The sequence below is a fragment of the Python bivittatus genome, unplaced genomic scaffold (assembly GCF_059951505.1).
Source record: "Python bivittatus isolate LINGU-HERP-01145 unplaced genomic scaffold, Pbiv_v1 ctg000610_np1212, whole genome shotgun sequence".
In the NCBI taxonomy this organism is placed as follows: Eukaryota; Metazoa; Chordata; class Lepidosauria; order Squamata; family Pythonidae; genus Python; species Python bivittatus.
This window is the reverse complement of record NW_028277088.1, coordinates 47422765-47439877: the sequence shown is the minus strand read 5'-3', so window position 1 is coordinate 47439877 and position 17113 is coordinate 47422765. Positions and strand designations below refer to the sequence as shown.

Genomic DNA, 17113 nt, shown 5'->3' with positions numbered 1-17113 from the left:
TTGGTAGACTGTTAGGTTAATTTTATGGACTTAATTCATACCATAATTGTTCAAATATGATGCCTAACTTTCTGCTGAAGATCACATCTTGTCCTACAAAACGTTCATATATTTTCAACAAAATAAAATTATTTCACATGTTTCTCATAATGTTGTTTGCAGGGGAAGATAAACAGTTTTATCTTCATTTTAATGGCTTTTTCCCACGAAACTCAGGAAGGGCTCAGTCATGAAGTCATCTCTGACACATGCGAGTATATCTTTTAAAATTCAGCATGGCTTCAATGCCTAGGAATCCACACACTGCACCTATTTTTCATGCTAAAAATCTACATCCGACCCACTGGATATTTTCTACCTTTTCAGAAACTGGTGTAAAAAGAAAAAACATAGTTTTGAGAAGTAAATACTTTTGTTCATGTCCATGTATCATGAAGCTGATATGCTTCCTTTTTAATTTTTTTTTGGGGGGGGCGGTTAGTTGCAAGACTATGTGGCTTGGTCAGAATTGACATTCAGTTCTGTAATTGCATGCTAATAGTCCAATGACCAAATAATTGCCTCAACTGTAACTGATATCCTCCTTTAATGTGCTCTTTTGTGGATCAGCTAAGGAACTGTGTTACTCTGATCTATAACTACAAAAAGCATCATTAGCCTCCTATTATATTTATTTAAAAGCAAAATCTCATCCCTTTGCACAGGATCAAGAAAATTAGCAATCAAGCGCTGACTTTTGAGGAGCACATCAGGCGGCAGCATTGTACAGTAAATAGAGGTTTTATTTTTTTCCCAGCTCTGCAAGATTAGCACTGCCAACAATCAGAGATCAACTTATAATACAAGTAGATAGTACCTATTTACAACTTACAGAAGTGTAAATTTATTTCCCACAAAATATAAGTACAAAAGCTATGAATTAATAAATGAGGTCCTGCAATCTGGATTCATTATAAGCAAAAGCTTAACAGAAATGGCCTTTAATAAACAATCAATAGGAGGAAAATAGCTCCAGCAGCTTAACTTATTATGAAATCAAGGCCAGCTCCCCACTCAAAGCGTATTGCACAGTTATTTCAGACAATATGTAATATTTGAAACAAAACCCACCACAAAATAAATAGAACCATTCATTTTTTTAAAGATAGTTTGTGAAAGCTGTACTGAGAGAAAATACTTCGATTTCTTTAAAAAATCTAAAGCTAAATTGAAAATAGTGTCCAAGTTAAGCACGCGCCACCTGATCAAAAATCTTTCTTAAAGACAATAAATTAACCACATTCACAGTCCCAATTCTCAGTCCATCATTCCTTGCTGTGCTCCTTTCACGTGAAATCTGAATAACAGTTTTTGTCTACTCCATGCTCCAAAGAGCTAATTTGGAAATATGATCAGATTTCAAAGCTGTGTAATCTGTTACAAAGTGCATATGTCGCAAATTCTTCAAGTTGATGGTCGTAACCAGGACTAGAAAAGAATTGGAGGGGGGGAAAAAAAGGGGGGAGAAATGTTATAAATTGTGAGAACATATGGCATGCATATATTTGTAAACATATAGCTAACTAATTGCAACACAAATACACTAATAATTTAATCATCAGTGCCACTAACACGCTGGCAAAACAGTTTTTTTTAGAGTGGCAGTGGGAATTAAGGAACACAGCATATGAAGGGGGCAGTCACAATGATACCGTGAAAAGAGAGCAGAAGTCTTGGTTTGGCAACAAACATAACACATTGCAAGGTATGGAGATGTCTATTTATCATCATGGGTGTAATGAGAAGTGCAGCATAGTAACTTATTGTATTTTCTTTTTGTGCTTTATGCCCCTTTCAGGATTTGGTAATATTGCCTTGAGACTGAATATGGAATGCTGCATTTGTTTTAATAGTTTTTTGTGTGTGTGTGTGTGTGTGTGTGTGTGTGTGGGGTGGTGGTGGTGGTGGTGCTGCCTTCGAGTCAGTGCTGACTCCTGTAATGGTATGTTGGAAAAACCTTGGGAGACTGGGCAAAGGGACGCTGCCAAGGGAATGGTCAGATAAGAGACAGCATAGCCTACAGCTAGATAGCGGGCAGGGCAAGAGACTCAGAAGAGACTCTCCCTGGTTTCTCGGGCTGTAAAGGAGAGATGGCAGGGGGGAGAGAATTGTACTTTCATACTTGCAAGATTCTGTCAGTGTAGCTTTACAACAAAGTAGAATTAGCTCATCTGGTTGTGATTCCTATCTGGTTTACCCTGCGAGGCTGACAGCTCCTGACGACTGCCTGCACAAGTCCCTGCAGTTTTCTTGGTAAGATTTCAGAAGGGGCTTGCCATTGCGTTCTTCCTAGGGCTGAGAGTGTGTGATTGGCCCAAGGTCACCCAACTGGCTTTGTGCCTAAGGCAGGACTAGAACTCACGGTCTCCCAGTTTCTAGCCTGGTGCCTTAACCAAACTGGCTCTTTTTAATACCTTGAAATTAATAATTTTTTTAAAAATAGAGTTTTCATGTTCCAAAATCACTCCATGTATTTTTCCTATAAACATATTTTGTTTAAGTTTTGGTATCGCTGCCCTTTAAACTGCAATTGTAAATTTTAATGGCTTCTAGCTAACAAGTACCATCTTCATTCATAAGAGCATGTTTTCTTTTAATCTTATGTTGCAGATTTGTACAACTTAAACCAATTCCACTGATATAAAGAAGGAGTTAAGGCTTGTTAGGAAAGTTATTTTAGAAAACAAAAAATAGTAAGAATTAAGCAAGATCACTAATGCATGGAGAAATTACTATTATTTTAGCAAAAGAGAAGGAAAAACAAATACGGTTATATACCAGGCAACACTCACCTACGTACTAACTAAAGCACTGATTGATGATTTATTCAGAAGATACCACTGCGAGGTGAGGTGAACTATAAAGCCAGGAAAAGAACAGCTTATTGGATTAATGGGTTAATCAAAGCAGGTGCGACTACAGGAAGAGTTTGGTATTTATTTCTAGCTATGGCTACTGGCCAAAGCAAATGCTGCTCTTAATATCAAATACAGTATATCTGTGTTCTGCAGCATATTGCTGAGGTTAATTCTAGACAATCCAAGATACTTAGATTCAAAGGCTGTTTTGTGTAACACACTGGTGCAGCGTTTAAATCTGCACAAGCCTTCTAGATTAGAATACTAACTTACAGTAATTTTGGTCTCTTCTTTGTTGTGCTCAACTAATCCTCTATTAAGAATGATAGTATACAAAATGAGACCATAAAACAAAAGTACAATTTTGCTTGTTTTGATTATTCCAAAATGAAATGTTGAGTCCAATACTGTACCCCTGCCAACTCATCTAACATTCGCATGGAAAACTAAACAGGATTAACATCCATGGCCCACAATTGTTCAGAACAGAAAGGAAAGCACATTAAGATTATTAGTGTGCATTAAAGCAGGAAAAAGTTTAGGCAAAGCAACCAAACAGAAACATGAATTGACATATACTTTGTTTTTTCCAACATAATTCATATCTAATATCCCTAATATATTTCTCATGAAATATGCTATCCCACCATTCACCCAGCTTTCTAATAAAGCTGGATACTACACCATTTAAAAATACACCAACTATATTAATAATTTTAAAGCCAAACTATGGTAGTTCAAAAAGTGAATCATTTTAAAATGTATGCTGACTATCAAATATTTTTATACTGATCACTGATTAATTTTTACATAACCTGGCTACTGAGAACATAGATAAAAGGAGTAAGCATAGAAAAAAGTTAGAAAAGAAATCCTAAATTTTTGACCCATGTCAGAAACTCTGCAATAAAAATATAAACAAGAGATTGGTGCTTACATATTAATCAGTTCCAGAGAATTATTATTAACATTCTAAACTGACCCTATCTGGGCTGGGAAACTAAGTATGGTCAGGCCTGGTTAGTATTTGGATGTGGGAAAACCAGGGCTGTACACTAGACTGGGAAGCTGAAAAACATCTCAGAGGAAACAATGGCAAATCACTTTACAATTGTCAAGAAAACTTAATGGTTGTGTCCATAAAGTTATACAGAGTCCAACTCAAAGGAGGCTTTCTCTTTTTTAAACAGAGATCAATATGTAAAAAATTGTTCCAATTTGGGAGTTGGCAAATACCTATACTTTTGCACAGAATAAGAAAACTATGCCATTCATTTCAATTTATTCAATCTTAAAAAAAAGGAGAGGCTATGGAGGACATGGGATTGAAATATCAGTTGTTCATCTAGTATAAGTTAAAGAGATAAACATTTTTAAAATTTGTTTGTCCTAATTTTAATGGATTGTCTTCACATTATTTAAGTTGTGTAGGTTTCCTTGGACTTCCTATCTAACTGTGTAGCAGACGTATCAAATAAATATATGCTGGCATAGACATCACATAGTTTTATTACATTCACTAAAAGTACTGTATGTTAATGTCTGCTATTATTTGTGAGTCACACCTATCGCAGGAACATCTTCCCAATATTTTCCCATTTGTTACTCCAAAATCTCTTATCAATTCTTACCACTGTCCGTGCATCTTCTCGTTCTAAGATCTTCTGAGTTTGATCAGGAGAGAATTTCAGCACTGTAGTTATAACCTTTGCCATTGTCTAAAACATGAACAAAGGAAATAGTGTTCAAGCGCCCAATTTGATCTATTAAATGATATGTATCTTATTCTTAGGAATGGTTATGGAAGCATGGTAAAAAGAAAATGAGAAGCACACATTTGTTTCTTACCCCATGACAGCTTGTGACATGATTGTGTGTGTGAATCAAGGGTATTAAATTTACTCAGTTTATAGTACTGGTACTTACTACTATTAAACAATTCAAATTCCACATTCCACACTGAGAGGCAGTCTCTGCATGAAAAAAAGCAGTGGAAGTCAAGAAGAAAAACTAACCTATAGCCAATGCATCTTCTCTTCTATTCTAGTAGATTAAAAACAATAGAAATTTAATTATGTATTGCTTTCAAGAGGATGTTCACCCTAAGTTTATGCACATATAGTTTGAAATATCTTTCCATAATCCTGGAATGTTCTCTCAAATTAGTGTAAGTTTTCAGCTCCATTTTTGCTAGATTATGTCCAGCAATTTTGTCCTATAAATTTTCACATTTGTAACGGTAGCTGATATATTATCTGCTTTACTGATTCAGTGTTGTCTGCAATATACTGTATGTATGTCCTAGTTGGCAGGGATCAAAGTAGGCTGTCTTGCAAGGTAATATCAAGATTAGAGATCCTAGTTTGCATAGATTAGTGTAAACATGCTTGGGATAAAACCCAGCTTATGGCATACTGGTTAAAATATATACTATCCTTACTGTCAGCAGGGAATATAGTATGTGATATAGGCAAAACTAAGGCGTCTTTGTCTACTAAAAAGTACTGTGTGAAAGCCTCAATTAATCAAAACTATGGTGGGTGAAGGAAAGCCTATGGGTCCATTTAGTGATGAATCTGGCAAATGAAAAATTGTAATTTGGAATATAAGAGAACGGATATATAAATAAATGAACAAGTATAATGTTTTGACTCATTTGTTTAATTCAGTTCTCTTTATCTTGTTTTAGGACTTGTGCACAGAACAGATCACGTTTTAGGTCATATTTATGCAGAAATATTGAAAATTCAAGAGACTTCACAAACTTTTAAGCACTGCTGTAGATCTAACTGAAAGTGGTCTGATGTGCAGCGGACTTGATAAATACATGTGTGGTATTCAAAGTATAGATTAAATGACTAAAGTATATGACACACTGCATGGATCTGTGTCATCTAGATTGTTCTGGGTGCATATGAAAGGTTGACAATTGCATGTTAACCTCCACCAAATAGTGGTAATGGAAGGAGGATGAGTTTTGGAAAAAAATAGTACAACATTCTCAATTACTGTGGTCTGGAGGAAAAAAAATATTGTTACAATATGGATGGTTGGGTGGGAACAAGATGTGAGCATACAGAAAAAACTGAGCCATCTGAATACCTAAGAATGAATGAGAATAGTTACTGTTTTGCAAGTATCTGCTTAGAAAAAGCTCTGTTTCAATTATGTGATTTAAGCATACGTCTTTTCATACATTCAGATGGAAAAGGAATGAACTGAAACATTTGAGTTATTTAATTGTTTAGGATGAAAGACTAAGAGACATAGCAAAGAGATTTAATTATCTAATGGAGTTATGTCTAAACGTTTCCACATATGAACCTTTGAAAATTAAGAATACTTACAAGAAATAATTTATAAAAAATATGCTGGACAATTGGTATACCAACACAAGTTAGATAATATAGCCCAACAGAATTTTTGACATTTGTATTAAAAGTCTACCAAAGTACAAACTTTTCTTTACTTTGGAAGAAGACAGCTTCCTGCAATTTTAATTTTTGGTTCTTTTAACCATGAAAAGAAAGTGATTACAAAGTTAACATGGCCAGTTCTAGAGAAATCCAACATACACACAACAGTCCTTGTAACGCCTCCCCCCCCCAGCAAGTCATTTATTTATTTATTAAATTTGTCCCCCGCCCATCTCCCCCCAGTGGGGGACTCTGGGCGGCTCACAACATGATAAAACAATAAATAAATATACAATTAAAACCTATAAAATTACATATTCACAAAAAAAAAAAAGGGAAAAAAGTTATGCTTCTAATGGTGTCTTGGGAAAGGAAGCCCAGCATTATTTCTGTTCCATATCAACCAGGAAAGGCCATGCTGGTTTTAGTCAGCATCTAGGTGCAGAGACAGATTGAAGCCAATCAACAGGGTATGAATTCTATGAATATGGGGCCCCTGTGGCAAAATACTCACTGGTCCAGGAAACAGGTAGTTAACCTATCCTGAATGAAAATGTATTCCCTCAGAGAGGTATGTGCAGAAGCCTAAGGATGATGACAGGCTTCACTGTTGCTACAGCCTGAGTAACACCTTTTCCTATTTTCAACTGGCACACCTCCTTGAAGCGGTCCTTAAATGGGGATAGATTTACTTTAAAGATACTAATAAAGCCATCCCTTGATTACTAGAATGTGTTCTTCATGGGGCTGCCCTTAAGCATGATCAAAGTTACGGCTACTGTAGCAATTAAGCTATGGTTTAGAGCATCTACCCAGGGGTGTCTGCAGAGAGGCTGGGGTGAGGAATAATCACACCTGCCTGATGACATCATGCAAATACACTGATTTGTATACTCGTTACCTCAAGCAAATGTCATAGTTTAATTTGTGATATAAGTATGTAATTGCAGTTATTTGTGAGATGATGTCACCACACATCATTTTGACATCATGGTGGTTAATTGCAGACGTCACTGCATTGTATCTACTGCCACGTTGTTGAAAGAACTGCAATGACTACCAATTTGCTACTGGGCCAGATTTAAGATTCTGGTATTTTAACTACATACTTTAATAGTTTTTATTGTGTTTTAAATTGTAATTAATACATTAAATAATGTTGTAGGCTGCTTGGAGATTTTTTTTCTTAAACAAATACATAATTTTGCCAAAAGCTCCAAGAAACCATTGTGTAGACCACTTACTCTCCTTACTAAGGCTTCTTCAAAAGTGCATTCTGCCCATCATCCTTCCTTTATCCAAGTATGTTCTTCTTGGGCTCATCTTGTGATGGTATCATAACACTGCAACTTTCCTCAGAACTATTGGCATGACCATTCAAGTGCTCTAAATATAAGGGATACCTTTGTCTCACGGCCCATCATATATTCGAATAGCACCTTCCTCAAGTATTCAAACTCAGTTGGTTCAGCAAAAAGAGAGACATCCGAATGGCAGAGGTTCCCATCTGCATAGAAGAAAAGTGGGACTTTATACTGATCTCTGCTACAAGCTTATTAAGAAATTACATACTGTACTTACCCTATTCGGTAATCTTTTTACAAAATATTTTGAATTCATAGTTTTTAATCCATGAGGGCTCCAATTTACTATCTTTATCCATCATAAACATCCTCAATCATAAATATCTTCAATCTTGGCATAAACTGGTCATTTTACTTTCCTTATTACAGGCAAATTCTAACCCTTTATATGTATATACTCTTTGCACTTAGCAAACATTTCAAGCAATCATTAGAATAGCTTACTTCCAATATCAGAGGAATGTTAAAATAAAGCACCTTCCTCAGATATAGCGCCTATAGTTGGCCTAAAAGTTTGGGGGAACTTCAAACAAAATCGGGTGCAACTTATCTGTTCTTTGTAAATTAACCACCAACTTTTGCTGTATAAAATTAGGAGAGGAGGCAGACTCCTCACTTAAGCTTTCCACATCTATTCTTTGCCATGCTACCACTGAGGCAGATCTTTAGTCACGCTTTTTAAACAGAGATTGTTTGAAAAGGGCCTCATTTTAATTTTATTTAATCTCTAAAACCGTGGGAATTACATGTATGAAGTGTTGCCTAGTGGTTAAGGAAGTATCTTATTTCTGATACTGCTGTGATACTTTTATATAAATAGGCTCTCACTTGCACATCAGGGATGTTCAAGTTACATTCATTTTCCAAGAAAGATAAAACTGAAGTCATAATACTAAAATTAAAGCCCAGCACACAACTAATACCACAACAACTGCAATACTAAAATGCATATTAATTTCCTTTATTTAAGTACATGAAATGTAAATGGCAGAAAACATTCCCTTATATATTAGTAATGATCCCAGTATTTTCTCAAACAAGGAATACACATACATTAACTGCATATGAAGCATCTACGAAAGTAAGTTTCTGCTCTTACAGAGAGCAGATTTTTATACTTATATTTACAGATCTTAGAAATCTATGAAGATGTAATAACTATGCAATATTTTTGCAATTTTTAAAATTTGTATTTCTATAGAAAGAAATAAAACCACATTTTACTCTAGTATCTTTTGATATATACAAATGTTGGGGATTCTATAGAAAACCTACTGCAAAATTACTGGCCAAAAGGGCAGTAAGATATATGTGTTCTTATTATTACAAATGTTAAAATGCCTTTCTGCTACTGAAACACAAAATCTGTATATTAATTACCTGCTACATAAGCCATCTATTATTTTAACAACGAACACCCCAATCATTTATTATCTCTTTTATTCCCAGATAACTGCACAGAACTGCAGTCCAAATTAGGCTTACAAATGTTTCCTTAAGCTTTGTATTCTATTGTTCAGTGCCAAAACAATTACTCACCTCTATACGGTGTTTCAACTGTTGTGGCATACACAGCCTTCTCATAATTTTTCAACTTATCTTGTAGTGTGTGAATCTAAAAATAAAGTGAGTCAGAAAGTAAAATAATCATTAACCAAGATTAACTTTGGGATATGTTTTAATAAGTTTAAATGTTGAAAACATTAAAAACAGCCACAACACTATTCCTTCATGTTAAAACAGTGGATGTTAAAAATCTATCCATGGCTTTCAAACCTGCCACCATGCATTAACTTGTGCTAATTTGTACTAGCAAAGATGGAAGCATTATTTCAATTATAGTCGGTTGCACATATTTAATTAAAAGACAATATGCTAGAATATTCTTTTTTTCACAAGCAGAATTTGTATTTGAAGCATGAAAGTTTGTAACCTGAACTTGATTTTAATAGATTTTAGCTGGATTTTGAAACCTGCACAGGACGGCAATAGGCAGGGGTGGGGAAAAGAAAATCATTAACATTATGTAGCATTTGATCAAAATTTCAAATTATCCCTACCAAGTTGTATGCATTTTAGAGCTAAAGCTGAATATCCCCCTTTTCTCCCCAAACTAGTACCTTACCTGTTCTCTGAACTCCTGTTCTTTCAACTTCGAATCATTAACAAGTGTTGTCTTTTGGGCTAGCTGGGCCTGAAATACAATACATATACACTCTTCAGCAAAATATGTATGTGAGAATTTGTACAGCAAACCTTAATCTTGTTTTTTATCACTACTGTAAGCACCAGAGGAAAATGTGTAATTGACATTATGCTACATAAAATTTATGAAGTCACTCTTACCTGAAGTTCTGCTATTGTTACCTAGGGAAGATAAAAAACAAAAATTTAGTAAAATACTTCTTTCTGCCCAATACTACAGAAAATATTGCAAAAGTATCTTGCACCCACATTTATGCCATTTCCTCCGCAGTTATAATTAACATTTGATATCTTCTACCAAAACATATAGAAAAGCAACACTAGCTATACTATGGTCTCACACTGTTGGGCAAAGTTGTATTTCTGAGAAAGTATTCATGTGAAATTATGAACCAGGCACATAAAAGAGACCAACACTTTGATGGCCTTTCATTGTACAGATGGCCAGTACCACTGCATACCCAGTTCCAAATTCTATAATATAGATAATGAATGAACTATGCTCCCACATGATGATTTGCTATTTCATCGCCATTTCTTGCTAAAATCTAAAAATATATTTCTATATCCTATCTGGAAGCTAGCTTTTTTCTCTTATATATTAAACATGTGTTTAAAACCTACTGCTGAAAAACTGCAACATTTTTTTGCAATGATGCGAGTGGTCAGGATGCAAAATCTGACTTCTCCGTTTTCCCAGTGAGCTTAGTGTGAGAAAAAAACATAATACTATGATAATGGAGGAGGAGGAATTGCTTCTTTTTTGTCTGTTTAGCACAACTAAAATTATTTTGTAATGGATGAAGCTGTTTCATTTTACTTGGAAGAACAAGAATGAGACACTGGTAACATCCAGACAGTTAAAGTTAGTTCCCATTAAATCAAATGGATTTAAGATTTGCATAACTGTTCCCATTCATTTAAAGGGAAGCTAAATGTAAGTAACTTAGTCTTCTTCAAACTCTAGCACAATTTAACTTCGTGCATATATAACACAAGACATCTAAGGATAGTTCTATTCCTAAGATACCTGAAACAATACAAGGAAACCATTTTGCCAAAAATTAGTTAAGAATACTATAACTTACACAGATTCAGAATAGTAGAACTGAAGTTCCTGACCTGCTTTACTATCACTGCACAGGAACGACAAATAAATAGTATAATGACTACAGCTAAATGAGGCAATGTCAATATTGTTTGATTTGTGTAAATATGAAAAGAGGTGTAGAAGTATCTGAAAGAAAAAAAGGCCTAGTCTGTTATGTTTATTCTACACTTATTCTTTGTAGAACCCCTGATATTTCTGTTTAAAATGCTCATATGTTGTCAGACCAACATAGTATATAATAAGCCAACTGTGATGAATGAAGTTGCAATAAAACTAATTCATTGTTTTCAGGAGACATAAAAACATAATACAAAATTAAGAACACCAATAGGTGTTTACCAACTTACTTCATCACTGTTCCAACTTTCTTCATCTGCCAATCTTTGTTTGTAGTCCTCTTGTAATCTCCCCAGCTGTTCCTCCAATTCATTTACTTTTCTCGTCATTTCTTCTTCTCTAGCCTTCAGAATAAATATTAATAAATCCATTATGTATACTTTGTTACAATTCAGTATGATACAATTTGGCTTCCAATCAGCTTCAGTATTAAATGTCCTATTGATTTATTATTGTTTTAACGAAGTATATTATACTCTTAATTTCTAAACGTTTAAATACTATTTCAAAATCTAGAAAACCATTGATGAACACACTTAAAAAGCCATTTACCAAACTATTTAAAAAAGAATCCATATTCTACACCTGGATCAAATCTCATTTATCATTTATTAAAATGAATACTAGTCATACTATGGTTTGAACTACAATGTCATTACAATGAAATGTGTTCCCAAGAAGGCAACCTGAATGATCTAAATAGAGCATACTCTGCTTTAGCATGTTTCTTTGATATTCTTTAAGATTTAGTTAGAATATTTTGCCTATAATATTTACAACTTCAGTTTTCTTTTTTCTTTCAGAGGCTTTAGTATAAAACCACATACTGTACAAGAGGGGAAAAAATCCCAGCATTGAACTGTATATAGATGGCAAAGTTTCCTCCCACTGTAGCCCCATAAGACATTGCTTGTAATGTTCAGTCACTTCCTTGATCCTTTGGGGCTTTTCAGAGACTCTTTCCAAAAATCAAAAAGGACTTGTGTCTCAAAACAGCGAAATCTCATTTATGCATCCACAGTTTACAAGTATTGTTGGATATCACTAAAACTAAGGGCTAAAGTGAATCAAAGAACACAAAATGCAATGCTTTTTGGATACAAAGTTTTTCATTCTAGTGAGATGCCACTATGTCAAGAGTTCCACCATGCAAATAGAAAGTTATGAAAGAGGTATGAAAGAAATGCAGGAGTAAAAAAAGAGATAGGGAGACACACAAACATATATACATATTGGCATAAGAAAGTTATTTGTCTTGGCTATGAAGCTTGAATTCGAAGTTACAATAGCACCGACTGAATGGTGGTTACGAGTGGTCCTTGGAATTTCGGCTGTCCCAGCACCCCTATGGTCACGTGATCATGATCTGGGTGCTTGGCAACCCGATTGCACTTACAACTGGTTGCCAACTGCCCCGCGACCACATGTTTGCCATTTGCAACCTTCCATGCTGGCTTCCCCAGAAAGTCAAAGGGGAAGCCAGCAGGAAAGATAGCAAATTGCCGGGGTAAGTCTCCCCCACCTGCGCAACCTCCTCCAGTCCCTCTCTGCAGCACTGAACCTGCCACTCACGCACCCCTGCGCACCTTCCTTGACCCACACCGCACCCCCACACACCCTCCCCATCCCGCACGCCTCTCATGCACCCCCATGCACCCTCCTTGACCCTTCCTGACCCGTGTGGTGCCTCTTGCACACCCTTGTGCACCCATCTCAACTCTCCCCAACCCACACAGAGCCTCTCACACAGCCTTGTGCACCCTCCTGACCCATAAGGTGCTTCTTGCGCACCCTCCTCAACTCTCTCCCATACCCCTGCCCACTCCATCGCTCCCTCCCCCATCTGGCAGCAGCCACTACCTGCCTGTGGGCCTGGGACTTCCAACTTCCTGTAGGCTTCTCCACTGACGTTGGTTGTGGAAAGTCGGCAGAAAGTTGTCTTGCCTAACAACTGTGGGATTCAGTTAACAATGGCAACCGGTAATGCAGGGATTGCCGTTGCTAAGCGATGCAGGCGCACTTTACGATCACATTGCTTAGCAATAGAAATTCTGGTCCCAACTGCCGTTGTAAGTCAAGGACTACCTGTAGTATATACTATACTGTATATTATACGATATATACTATATGCTGTATATTATAGTATATAGTAGAACAATAACATCTTCATAAAGACAGAAGAGATATTTTACAGGTCTTTTGGGTTTGAAACATACATAATTAGGTATTAAAACAAAAAATGGTGGTTATATTTTCAAAATAGAAATATTCTTTAATGCTTATTGGAAAAAAAAGTACTTGGTTATGGTACTATCAATTTTATATTCAATAAACTGGTTTGATGTAATGTTACAGGGAAAATCACATTAATAAGGCTAAAAGCAAAAACATTTCCAATATTATATGAAAAATTTTATTTTCTCTCAGCTTTGCACCAGTAGATCTAATGTAGCAGCGATTCCAATAATTTGTGTAGTTCTGGAAGATTACTGAACACTGGCAATAATGTTGCAACTATTCAACAAAGCTGATAAGTACATATTGCATTCTTATAGTTCTGCACAGGAACAGCAATACTGTACATAAACGTAACTGGCAAAGCAGAAACTTTGAGTATGTCTCAGGTTCAGCTAAATACTGAAACTCAAGGTAGAGTACAGTAATTCAGAACAGATTTTTATTTCACAGGGATTGTAAGAACTTGTTCCATTTCAATGCTGTGCCTTAACCAAGGTGCAGTCCAACTCTATTTATCTGGAAATCCAACATACTACAACAGGTGATAACCGTGGCAAAAACACCATCACCATTTGTAAAAACCACTTTCACTTATGTAAATGTTAATGCTGATAGGGGAAGGAAGAAAAGCATTGGATTCAAGGACTGGTGGGTCCATCATCAAATCAAAGATCCCTGTGATGAGGCCTTTATCCTGTATCTTGAAGATGCCGGGAAGATCATAGGGGTAAAAAGTTATCTTACTCCTTTGTCCTGTATGTCATCTGGACCGATTGTGCAATGGCATTTTCTGAGCTGCTTCAGCTTGCAGAGTTCATCCAGCAAATGATTTATTATATGAAAAACACCTTCAAGTAATCCTATATATTTTTGTAACCACAGACAATTAGTTCTATGAACCTAGAAAACTGCTACTCCTAGAGTTTATTGCTGTGCTTCTATAATAAACTCTACTGTAAGATTAGCACTTAACTATTTTTTCTTGATTGAACTGTGGATGATAAATATTCAAAACAACAACAATCTTAAAGATATGCTGGTACATCTTAAGTCTAGATGGAAAAACTCCTTCTGCCAATGACCAAACCTTTATATTTTTACCCATCTGATCAGACCTCCTCTGATCTGATTATCATCAATTATTAATCAGTCAGAAGGGGTCAAGCATTCACCTCGTTATCTTATACTACCAACTATCCACTACATCAGGTTGTATTTCAATGTGTATGTAGTACAAAGGGATAAGAAGACACCAGAAATGCTGTAACTATAGAATTCAAGCTGGAGTAACTGCAAATTACTGACATTAGAGCTACTGAATTTTGGTAGTTCTAACTTTGGTAGTTACTAACTTGTTGGATGAAAAAAAGAAAAGTAATAGCTGGAAGATTATTATTTTTGGGTAGTTACATCTACCAATCAAACACATTCATGTGAAACATCTAGGAGATGTTTTCAGAAAATGTTTAGTGAGCTGTCACTAATCTGAATGACATCTCCTTTTCATCAAATCCAGATTATGCAGTATGCTGAACTGACACCTGGATATGCTAATGAATTGGATAAGGTCAAAACACTCAATCAATATATTTCTTGGCGAAGGGAAGGGAAGAAAAGAAGTACCCATTCCACTCTGATTTAGTTGCTCTTTTGTTACCTCTGCAGAAGTCAAGACTAATTTCTCTATGGGGATAGGAATTTCTCTTTCCATAGCCTTCATTGGATATAATCTGGTATCTCTGTACAACTGGCAATATAACTGATACAGTACTAAGTGAGCTCACAGCTATAATATGCAACAGTTATCCCAAACAAAGCATTTTGCAGCAATAGTAGTTCTCACTTAATGCTATGGACGGATTTTAAAAAGAAGCACTTGCTGCACAGCTCACTTGACAAAACTAAAGGTAAGGACTTCTGCTACAGGCCTACTACTACTGAGCAAGACTGCTATCTGAGAGAGACGGCAATACAAAATAATATAATCCTGTAATCATATTACAAAAATGCTTTATGAGCTGCACTGTCTTCCAAGCCCCAACCAAAACACCAGGATTAACTTTTAAAGCCTTAAATCATTTGGACTCAATTGCCAAGTGATTTCCTCCCCTATAAACCTGCCTAGACATTAAGATCATCTTCAGAGGCTTTTCTCTAGGCCCCCTTGCCAAATGGAATGAGACAGACAGATGCTAAGAGGAGAGCCTTTTCGAAAAGGTTATCCCAATATCCCAATTCCGGAATGGCCTCCATAGAAAAGATAAGCTTTCTAAATACGTTGTTTGCATATAAAACAAAAAGAAGAATAGAACAATAACAAAAAAGAAAAGAAAAAAGAAAAAGAAAGCAATGTGACAGGATTGGTATGTTGTTATGCTCTTAAATCTCTAACTTTACTGTTTAGAAAAGAGACATTGCATTTTATGGTTGCTGGCTGGTTGTGACTATTTCATTTCTGTGCAGGGATTGATGTATTTTTACTCACCTACTATACTAAATACACTTCAGATATTAATATCACAATCATGCAGCTTTTGTGCACCAATCTCTAGTTGTGTATAAATCTCAATTAGGAACATAACCGGTTTCCTTTATATTCAGATTTTAAAAACAGAAACATCAGTACAAATATATACCTCAAGTATTTCTTCATACTTTTTCACGGTCCTTTGCAGATCATTGTCTTTTTCTAAAATCTTTTTATGCAGTTGAGCTATCTCCGCGTGGTGACTTTCTATCAATTCAGATTCAACCTCCTGGGCTTTACCTGTTTAAAAATATTTAATAGTGTTATTATGGCTAGTTAATAGAACTAGCTTTCTATTTTAAACCTTCAATCTATCTGCAAGACATTATATACATGGCCAAAAAGAAAATAGCAAATACTGTGCCTGCAGAAATTAAAAAAAAGAAAACATGAAAAAGAAAACAGGTCTATAACAATCTTGTGTGTTTTTAAAATGCCAGAACAGTTGTCTTATGAATCTTCTTTCATGCAAAAGCAGACCTAGGTTAATCATGAAAACTGGTATTCTTTGCAAACAAATCTGTGATCAAGCTGTCTGCAAGGAAATACAGTAGCTTCAGTCTAAAGCTCATCCATCACCTCTATTTTAACTATCTTTATTTTATTTTATAGCTATTTAACAACTATTAGCAATGTACAGAGCTTAGGGCTGCTTTCCCTCAATGAAGTTTCCAAGTTTCCCTTCAGAGGGTTCAACAAACAGCAGTAGCCCTGCTTCTCCTTTTCTCTGAACAATAAATGAACTTCCCTGAATGTGCAGCATATTCAGCAATGTGCAGCAACCCTACGAATCAAGGCACAGTGCCAGGGCCAAGAATTTGGAATTCCTTGATGCCTCAAGGCAAAGGTTACTGAAGTGGGGTGCCTTAACAAAGTGAATGGGCACCAATCCGCATAGCCCTACCATTTATCTGGTCTCTTAGATTTTTATTTCCTAAACTGGGTTAATTTCAGACATCTTGAAGCCAAGTAAAAATACTTGTAAGCAGAAATAGTGATAAATCCTCACAAAAGGAGGAGGAGGAGGAGGAGGAGGAGGAGGAGGAGGAGGAGGAGGAGGAGGAGGAGATTTTTTATTATCATCACTGACCAGAATTGCAAACAGGAACACATTAAAAATAAAAATAAAACAAGATAAAATATTACAATTGGTGGTGGGATTCTCCTGAATCCTAAATAAATTAATAAAGGAAGTTGATGGAAGGGAAGGTTCCTGTCTCCTATTCTTCCTTGCATTT

General features: G+C 35.8%; 1 protein-coding gene across 1 annotated transcript in view; it reads right to left on the bottom strand.

The window, feature by feature from the left end:
• Window positions 1-639: 639 nt before the first annotated feature.
• The window catches only part of GOLGA4 (golgin A4), a 62949-nt gene continuing 46475 nt past the window's right edge, over window positions 640-17113 (bottom strand). Inside the window, 9 exon segments of the mRNA XM_025165128.2 lie at window positions 640-1467; window positions 2832-2896; window positions 4529-4615; window positions 7717-7820; window positions 9217-9292; window positions 9803-9871; window positions 10024-10044; window positions 11341-11454; window positions 15985-16115. Of these exon segments, the coding sequence (XP_025020896.2) occupies window positions 2867-2896; window positions 4529-4615; window positions 7717-7820; window positions 9217-9292; window positions 9803-9871; window positions 10024-10044; window positions 11341-11454; window positions 15985-16115 (632 nt within the window). The 3' untranslated portion in view covers window positions 640-1467; window positions 2832-2866.